This window comes from Ylistrum balloti, unplaced genomic scaffold (assembly GCF_031769215.1).
Source record: "Ylistrum balloti isolate Yb309-2 unplaced genomic scaffold, AGI_CSIRO_Ybal_v1 Utg370066, whole genome shotgun sequence".
Taxonomy (NCBI): domain Eukaryota; kingdom Metazoa; phylum Mollusca; class Bivalvia; order Pectinida; family Pectinidae; genus Ylistrum; species Ylistrum balloti.
The window spans coordinates 222,333-232,810 of record NW_026782111.1 but is presented as its reverse complement, the minus strand read 5'-3'; the positions used below and the strand labels follow the sequence as shown (position 1 = coordinate 232,810).

Here is a 10,478-nt window from a genome sequence, read left to right as displayed (position 1 = left end):
ACGATTAATCCCAATCTAAGTAACTTTTACTTTCATATTTTGCAGTGAAATATAATGCTTTACTTTTTTCACTCCTTTCATCTCAATTTCTTACTGTGCATTGCGGGCTTCAGGAACGACAACTCTGGAAGATATAGTGGTAGAAAACTCCCTCGACAATAATATATAGGTCGTGGTCAATCTAAATATAGTTTGTTGTGTTGTGTTAACTATAAGTTTCTTAGATGTAAAACTTATTGTCCTAAAGAATATTTAAATTAAATCATTCTAAGTAATATTTTATCAGTATAATTATGTTTTAGATTATGTTCTTGGAAGAGATGCTTCATAAAATACATGATTAACATAAAATTAAATTTCCAATCACTATATCTATACATCAGTGTTTTTTCATCAAATTTTATTGTAGAGCAATTCTTGTTAGTACGTGACATAAATATTTACATTTTTATTCAATAGAAAAAAGCATCGTCCGCGTGCGTTAAAATTTAAACAAATCTATTCGTTTAGCAAAAGTAGTTCCTGTAACATGTTTATGCGTAAGTTCAAAAGTCAATGTTTCCATGCTAGTTTGGTTAACATTTTAATCTGGTAATGTTGTATAATGATAAAACTTTGTAACTTCAAATATATATTTATATATATTGTAAAGATACAATGTATACGTCTTACAACGTATGGGATTAAGGTGAAATGACTACTAAAGTCAAAGAAAGGAATAAAGATGGTCATTTTACCGATCTAGAAAAGGCTTGCAAAACAAATTATGAATTGGCTTGTACTTCACGAATCACGGGGCCACGGTAGCCGAGTGTTGAAGGCGTCTGACCTTTTTGACCTCTAGTCCTGTGGGTCGAGGCCAACGACGAACTTTTCTCCGCCACCTGATTCTGGCACGTCCATAAATGACCCTAACTGTTCATAGGACGTAAAATAATAAACAAACAAGAAAGTAATCGGAACGACTGAAGCAAGGAACATTGTGTCTTCATAATAAAGCGAGAATGTTTCGTTGTTGCATTGGCCGTCTAGTACTCTTGTAATGGGTTGACTGCATACAAATTTAATTGTTTATTTTTTAAATTCATCCGACCTCGTAAACATCCAGAGTCATTTTGGGGCGAAGTATCATTTTAGTAGCTGTGGCTACCTCACTGAACAAGATACGGGAGAGCAGTCGCGTGTCATTCAGAAAAATCAGGATAAAGTGCGTTGCCAAAAGACTACCACGCCCGCAAAGATCATAGCTTTCACAGCTTCCCGAGAAACAAAAAAAGCCAACGGTGGTGAGCGTCGTACCACGCACCTTGGATCTGCAGTTACTGATGTGATTACATACATATAGGTAGAAATGTATTCTATTACAGACACTTTTAACTATCTTTAGGAATTACATATCACAGGATTAAAATTCAAATTAAGTGGGTGACTCCTCAATTGTCTCTTTATTTACAAAATAACCCAACCGTCATTTTTTGTCCGAGCGCATCATTAGAGGTTATACAGACACCCAAACCTTGTCCGTATTAAGGTTTTTTTATGCTTACTCTTCTGGAATATCTGGTGTTATTCTTGTACTTTTTTCAGGGGTATCCGTATGAATCGTTAATTTTTTGCCCTAGCTTTATTGAATTTGTGTTCTTACGTTGGTATTTTCCAGCATATTGAGCTGGACACATATCGACCAATAATACTGTTATATATCATTGTGTTTCTGAGAGGATAGTGTAATTTTCTATTTCACTTTGATATATTTCTCAGATACACAAAGTTTAATATATTACAATCACGACGAACAGTCTGGATCTAATAAGATTCCAAAACTCCATTTTAAACGTTAAGTACATATTTGATACCCCCGAGGAACGGTATAGCACACAGCAATGTCTGTTAGTTCTGAATAAGAAAATCGATTGGATTGGCGCCATGGCAGATCGTGCTTCTGTGGCTGAAATCGACCCCGTGATACCCTCGATTACTGATCAGCGAATTGTTGTTTTATTTTCCGTTAACAAAAAGATACGTTTTGTCAGCAAATAAAATTGGGAGTGAATGGTCTGGTCATAACGAGTAATGAGTCGGTCTGTTTTGTTCCGCTATCTGTTGCGATGTTGTGATCAAAATGTCCCAAAACAGCTAATTACATTAACTATTTTTATCCATTCATTTATTTAGCTATTTAGTTATTTTATTCATTTGCTACGTCTGTCATATTTTTTGCATCGTCTTTCACCCCAGACAGCCTCGTTCCTATCTCAGGAAGCTGTAGTCACGAACCAGTCTTTGTTGTCGAGATTGCGTCCTTAAATAAAAGCCCACTTTTTAGGGGATTGTTTTAGTTTTTTATGTTAGTAACATGTATATTTTGTGTATGTATAAACGTTACTATATTACAATATTTTCTACACAGTTAGTAGTTCATGTATTAATGTCATACAATACCGTACATAATACTTTAAACGTAGAAATTTACAGGGGAGGGAGATTTGCGCTAATTACGCGAAGGTCGTTAGATCGTGAAAATTTCTCCCGCGCGTAATGTTTTGTTATATGCTTCGATTTCATACATGAAATAGAATGAAAATTGATCGTGAAAATAACCTCCACGCATATAGTATACCAATAGAAATCGCGAAATGAACCCCGCAAAAAAATCCACGTTTACAAAAAGTAACTGAAACATCAACGCATTCATTGGAATTAGGTTGTTGGACATTCAATAGTTTTAGCTTTATGCCTTGTACTTGTTTAAAAACCGAAGTATTTTACAAAAGGTTCAATAAACCGATATTTATGTTAATTCAGCCAAATAATTTATAATCATGTTTCAGTGTTATATATTTGTATACTTCTCGAATGGTAATTATTGAGGTCTAAAGATTAGATTTTCTAAAATATTTCTGTTTATGATCACAGTTTTGGATTTTACTTCTATCGGATTCTTTGTTTTTTACAATATTTATTTTACGCGACATTTTATGACCTGTGCTGATTTTGCACCATGATTAAAGGGAGACAACTGTAAGAAAAATATATAACATCAATTTGATATTGGAATAAGTCCAGAATAGTCGATTGCCACAAGCGCATGTGCGGTATGTAAGTCGTTTGAAGGGGTTCAACGACTTTTTCCTCTACTTCAGATTTTCGATGATTCTTAATCATCCTTTAAACTAATTACAACGAAAATACAGTGAGGCCATGGGAATATTTTATCAAACACAACTTCACGCTATTAAAGTGCTTCAAAGAATACATATTCCGAACTTCTTGTAGAAACCATAAAAACGAGTTGTATAAAGATATATGCTTTATCATTATTATTAGAAACAATATTTGTTGGGTTTATCGCCCCGTGAACAGCCACCGGGGTCATTTGTGAAAAGCAAGCGGGGTCATTTTTGAACAGCCACCGGGGTCATTTGTAAACAACAACCGGGATTATTTGTAAACAGCCACCGGGGTCATTTGTGAACAGTCACCGGGGTCATTTGTGTAGAGCAGCCGGGGTCATTTGTAAACAGGCACCGGGGACATTTGTGAACAGTCACCGGGGTCATTTGTGAACAGTAGTCGGGGTCATTTGTGAACAGTCACCGGGGTCATTTGTGAACAGTCACCGGGGTCATTTTGAACAGCAGCCGGGGTCATTTGTAAACAGGCAACGGGGTCATTTGTGAACAGTCACCGGGGTCATTTGTGAACAGTCAACGGGGTCATTGTTAAAAGCAAACGAGTTCATTTCTGATCAGCCAACGGGGTCATTTGTAAACAACAACCGGGGTCATTTGTGAACAGTCACCGGGGTCATTTGTGAACAGCAGCCGGGGTCATTTGTAAACAGGCAACGGGGTCATTTGTGAACAACAACCGGGGTCATTTGTGAACAGCAGCCGGGGTCATTTGTGAACAGTCACCGGGGTCATTTGTGAACAGTCACCGGGGTCATTTTGAACAGCAGCCGGGGTCATTTGTAAACAGGCAACGGGGTCATTTGTGAACAACAACCGGGGTATTTGTGAACAGCCACCGGGGTCATTTGTGAACAGCCACCGGGGTTATTGTTAAAAGCAAACGGGTTCATTTCTGATCAACCACCGGGGTCATTTGTGAACAACAACCGGGGTTATTTGTGAACAGCCACCGGGGTCATTTGTGAACAGCAGCCGGGGTCATTTGTGAACAGTCACCGGGGTCATTTGTGAACAGCAGTCGGGGTCCTTTGTAACCAGGCAACGAGGTCTTTTGTGAACAACAACTGGGGTCATTTGTGAACAGTCACCGGGGTTATTTGTGAACAGCAGCCGGGGTCATTTGTAAACAACAACCGGGGTCATTTGTGAACAGTCACCGGGGTCATTTGTGAACAGCAGTCGGGGTCATTTGTAAACAGGCAACGGGATCATTTGTGAACAACAACCGGGGTATTTGTGAACAGCCACCGGGGTCATTTGTGAACAGCCACCGGGGTTATTGTTAAAAGCAAACGGGTTCATTTCTGATCAACCACCGGGGTCATTTGTGAACAACAACCGGGGTTATTTGTGAACAGCAGCCGGGGTCCTTTGTAAACAACAACCGGGGTCATTTGTGAACAGTCACCGGGGTCATTTGTAAACATGCAACGGGGTCATTTGTGAACAGTCACCGGGGTCATTTGTGAACAGTCAACGGGGTCATTTGTGAACAGCAGTCGGGGTCATTTGTAAACAGGCAACGGGAACATTTGTGAACAACAACGGGGGTATTTGTGAACAGCCACCGGGGTCATTTGTGAACAGCCACCGGGGTTATTGTTAAAAGCAAACGAGTTCATTTCTGATCAGCCACCGGGGTCATTTGTGAACAACAACCGGGGTTATTTGTGAACAGCCACCGGGGTCATTTGTGAACAGCAGCCGGGCTCTTTTACGAACAGTCACTGGGGTCATTTGTGAACAGTCACCGGGGTCATTTGTGAACAGCAGCCGGGGTCCTTTGTAACCAGGCAACGAGGTCTTTTGTGAACAACAACTGGGGTCATTTGTGAACAGTCACCGGGGTCATTTGTGAACAGCAGCCGGGGTCATTTGTAAACAGGCATTTGTGAACGGGGTCATTTGTGAACAGCAGCCGGGGTCATTTGTAAACAGGCACCGGGGTCATTTGTGAACAGTCAACGGGGTCATTTGTGAACAGCAGTCGGGGTCATTTGTAAACAGGCAACGGGGTCATTTGTGAACAACAACCGGGGTATTTGTGAACAGTCACCGGGGTCATTTGTGAACAGCCACCGGGGTTATTGTTAAAAGCAAACGGGTTCATTTCTGATCAGCCACCGGGGTCATTTGTGAACAGGCAACGGGGTCATTTGCGAACAGCTGGTCTTGATTTTTGTTTAAAATATTGGTATACAGGCTTCGCTTTTTTCAATTTCATATTTAATGCGTATTAATAGAGGCGATGTGGTCAATTCTTAATTCTGAAATGACCTAATATAGCGATGACGCGAAAACAAGATGTTATATCTAAACTCATTTGTTTCATTCGGAACTCCTTTTGTTGCGTGACTTTATTTCTATACTGATGTAATGGCGACCGAGGTAGCTCAGGCGATAGAGTGTTGTTCTCCTGCCGGTTATTGTTCCTCAGGATCTGGGAAACGGATCGATCGGTTTTATCGTGATTGTGTTCTTAGGTAACATATTTTACCCTAATTGTTCTAGATAGCATGCAACGGGCCTCTCGGAAGTTGTTCAGTGAGGGAACCATCACCTACTATATATTGCAGCAGACGAACAAATACACAATTCATACTTGAGAAAATATCGCCTTATATATATCTTTGAGATCGTAAAATATTGTCAAAGCAGATTTATTGAGCGATAAGTCCCAAGTGCTAGTTTTTCTTTTCATTGTTGATGGGTTAGGTTTACATACGAAATCTGTATCCATGTTTATGTAATTTACATTGTGTCCTGCTATTTGAGAAAAAAACAAATACACACAAAAATTACTCAAATAGCCAGAGCAAAACACCATTTTCAGGAGGAAAATATAAAATATATTTGCAACTAAGTTCTTTCGGGTTTTGCCTGATTTCTGTGACGATGTTTTGTCTGTAAAAACCAGAAATTGATAAAAATACAAACAAAATAGAAACGAATCGAACTGAACTGCATTCCGTTTCGTTTATATATCATTTCCTGTTTTAGGAAAACCCCGGTTCAGGTGGTGTTACATTCGCATAAAACAAACCAGTCTCGTGAGAATAAGGCACATTGCATTTGCTCTGCTTAAATACTCGTTACACAAAACTGGTGTCTTATTTTATGCAAATGATATACAGCACATGTTCTTCTAGAGTAAAATTCTGCACTTCATCACGAACACAAATAATCGTTTATATATATCACAATCAATAGTGTGAAAATAACAGCTCATCATTTTCATCAATAGCATGGTTCTTCTATCGAGGATTGTATTTCCCGGTCTCGTGATGTTTGTACAACGTATGCTATCTCTGATAATCACTAATGAAGTATGAAAGATAACCGTTGGGTATGACTCTAGTTTCTCTCCAGATAAAAACTACTAAAACATATATTTATAGGAATATGAATGCCATTGAATCATCACACTCGCAAACTGACTTTATCTATATTGGATGACGTCCACTTCTAGCAAAGCATTTGTATACATGTACGTGCTTAATGATAATCACGAGTTACAGTTAACATCCAGTGATTGTATCTTCGGAGAATTCATAATAAAATGTTTTCTCTTCTCATCAACACAAATATTTAGCGTTAAAAAAGCATATACATTAAACATGTTTCCCGTAGGCGTTCGTTTTCGACGTCTAGGAAAATAAGTAATTGATAATATGTTCGTGTTTATCTGAACAAAATAAACACATAATGTCTGTCTATTTAAACATTAATTTGTAGATTTTTATTATTTATTGATTTTTCAATAGTGACAGCTTGTCGCTAAATCAGGAAGCATTAATGTCGAATAAACAACATTTGTTTATGTTCTGGGCGCGCGCATAAGGAAAGCAGGTGCAAGTATCAGCTGATCTAAATGTATGGTTAAGGTACAGTGTGACGAGAGCGCATGCGTAATGCCTGAAAAATTAATGTTGTTTGATTCTGTGTTAAATGGAATTGACTGTTATGCTGTAATTACTTCAAAAATAGACATAGCTAAAATAGGAAATAAAGTAATACATGTCCCCAGTCGACCTCCACAAGCTATTTACAATGTAAAGATTTAAAAAGGTTTTTTTTAATAGCAACAGCGACCTTGACGTTAACCCGATAACCATGAGAATCATAGGTCCAAGATATTTTGTTACTTAATAAGGGTGTGTAATTTGATCAAAATCACTCACGGCATTAAGCCTCTAGAGCGCAGACAATCATTTTTTTCTAAAAAAAATAGTTACAGTGACCATGACCTTGACCCAAAACAATTAAACTCAAAGTTGTTCAAGATATTTTGATGCTTAATAAGTGAAAGAAGTTTGATGAATATCTCTCCGGGGCTGAAGCCGCCATGACACTGACAAACCACTTTCACAGATGCAGGGACGCTTGGGCGGAAAGGAAAACCAAGGCTTCCCCTCCCTTTCCGGTTTCTCTGGTAGAGACTAATAAGTCGATATCAATATGAGGAGATACTCTTTAAAATTTGTTATCAGATAAAATAATGAGAGTACATATTGTGTTTCATCCTCAAACAGAAGAAATCTACTGTAGAATCTTGGATTAAAATCTGTCATCATCAGATAATAAAACACAAATGTTACTTAATACTGTAGAGTATTTCAGTACGCGGTTACACACTGAACCCTGTAGAATTTCTCCCAGCTCCCAACTAATAAGTGATACAGCGAGGTTTACTCACGTTTGAAGAATACGTCCGTTTACTTTGGAAGTTAGAAGTCAAGAAAGTGCTGTCATGTCAAGTCAGTCCAACCAAAGGAGATAACTTCCACGGTTTTCACTACAACATCTACGGGAAAAAAAATATTTGATTTTTAAACATATGGAAGTTTAATGACGCTTGTCGAATCTTCCAATGTTGACTTATGCTGCTGCTATTTACCTAAAACAAATACTAGCAACTATGTAGACACGTTGCTGGTCCATGGGATATTTATTAAACAAACATGTGCGTGACAAATTGTAAGGAGAAGCTTTATCTGAGTATTTGGGTCATTACGTAATCAATGGGTTCATCTCTCTCTGCGTACTTCGTTAGGCCAGGGAAATCAATTCGGTGTTTTAGTTATCATAAAATAGAATTACAAAAATTTTGTGAAATCGATTTAATCTTTCTGATTTTTTCCTTCTAGAGATCTTCAGTCGTTATATATTTCTTTCTTTTTAATTTGAAGTTTATATTTTATCTATTCATTTATTGGTGATTGAGTGACCAAAGCATCTCGTCCTAGACACGTGAATTCTTTGGCATTGTTCATGTCGCTGACGACACAAGCACTTAATGCACTTCTTCCGGTCTTAAGTGGACACTTCTGGGACCACTTCTTTGTCTTGGAATCAAAGCATTCCACGTGAGATGACGTCACAGAACCGTCATATCCACCAATGGCGTAAATTTTCTGATCGAAGAGGATTGCAGAGAAGTTACTGCGACCGACATTCATACTTTCGACCTCGGACCAAACATTCCGAAACGGTTTGTATTCTTCAACTGACCGAAGCCGTATGCTCCCGTCATATCCGCCAATAGCAAATATGACGCCATCGACCGCCATAATGGACACGCCACTACGAGGAACTGACATGTTTGTCAACATTGTCCAATGGTTGGTAGATGGGTTGTACACCTCAACTGAAGACAGACAATGAGTTCCATCAAAACCACCTGCTACATATATTAGACACCCAGACACCGTGGCCCCACAATCGCTTCGGCACTGGAGCATCGGTTGCACATCGTTCCATTGATTTGATTTTGCGTCGTAACATTCCACAGTGTCGTGACGCTGTCTGCCGTCGAATCCTCCAAACACGTAAATTTTGCCTTTAAGTTCCACACCAGCAACATAACATCGCTGAAAATGCATACGCGCTTTGTTTTCCCAAGTTTGCGTGGCTGTGCAAAAACATGCTACAGAGGCCAGATATCTGGCGCCATCGTAGCCACCGATAACGTAGATTACACTACCAAGTGGGACAGTGGCATGGTATGCTCGCGTGTTGGGCATGCGCGAGACAGCATCATACCATCTTCCGGTGTACCGGTCGAAGGTTTCCAAAGAATTTACAACGCCACTACTCGACCATCCACCGACGACGAAAAGAACTTCACGCGGAACACGAGGTCGGAGCATGTTCTCGTATGGATCACAGATTATCGAATCAGTGCTCCGTATCCGGTTTTTCAGATCCTTTGCTTTTTCTAAGATTGATCTGGAATTTGCGCACTGATTAAAAATCCCATGAGTCGTCGTAAGGAAGACATCAAAATATGATTGATTTACGAAAGTTAGTCTCACAACACTTAATAATTCCGCAAAATGACATTTTCGGTTTTCCATATCGTGTTTTATCCACCTTAGTACTGCACTCAAAACTTCACTCTCGTCAGAAACATAGATTTCGTCATTGCTAATAATTTCCTTTAGATTTTCGAAATTCATTTGTAGATATTCTTGACTTGTCTCTGCAATATCTGTAAAATGTCGCGAGATAAATTCATTTGTTCTTTTCAATCCGTTTGTGCAAGAATAGAAATCAAAAAACATCTTAATACCAATGCAATTTTCAACTGTAAGTTCATTGACAAGATAATCTGTACAATTTTTTTGAAGTCCAAACATATGAAAACGGTCGGCAGCCGCTATGAGGTCTTCGACGTTTCCTGCGTGTATATCAACACTTTGAATATACGCGTAGTCAATGACGGCTTCCATAGTTTTGGCAGATACGCCAGTTATGAGGACATCATTCTCATATTCACGATTGCACATTCCCCAAGTAAACAAAGATCTAAAATAGTTGCTACAACTCGCCATGATTGCTTTGTGAATGGGTAAAGATACATTTTCGGCTGGTATATGAATGAGACCGTCTGTGAAAAGCCCTTTCTTGCGCATGTCATTCATTTGAAGATGCTGTCCGATATGGTCCATGTCTTCCATTTCATTCATCTTGTAACTTGAGAAAAGTTCCGTCATAAACAAAATGACGCCTCCAACGTTTCCGTCTCATTGTGATGTCACTTCCGCCCACGTGACGTTACCTGTTTTTTCAAAGTTCGGATGGACATTATTTTCCTATCTTAGAACTGTTATTTATAGTCACGTTACATGTAACGCACTTGTTTTACACGAAGACCACATATTCATGAATGATAAGTTTCGTCAACCAATTATCATCATTTTTTTTTTTTTTTTTGCGTTTTTGTATTTCGGGTGTGACCAATAAACATCTACGTAGCTACATGTAAAGACGAACAATATTCAT

At 38.8% G+C, this 10,478-nt stretch overlaps 1 protein-coding gene across 1 annotated transcript; it reads right to left on the bottom strand.

Moving 5' to 3' along the window:
- Window positions 1-8,395: 8,395 nt before the first annotated feature.
- LOC132549581 (kelch-like protein 10) lies at window positions 8,396-10,162 on the bottom strand. Its single transcript, XM_060213522.1, has one exon. It carries the CDS (start codon window positions 10,160-10,162, stop codon window positions 8,396-8,398), a length of 1,767 nt encoding a protein of 588 aa, XP_060069505.1.
- Window positions 10,163-10,478: the final 316 nt, after the last annotated feature.

Excerpts from the sequence above, each read along its gene's own strand:
- LOC132549581 (XM_060213522.1), bottom strand. The coding sequence starts at position 10,162 with ATGAATGAAATGGAAGACATGGACCATATCGGACAGCATCTTCAAATG.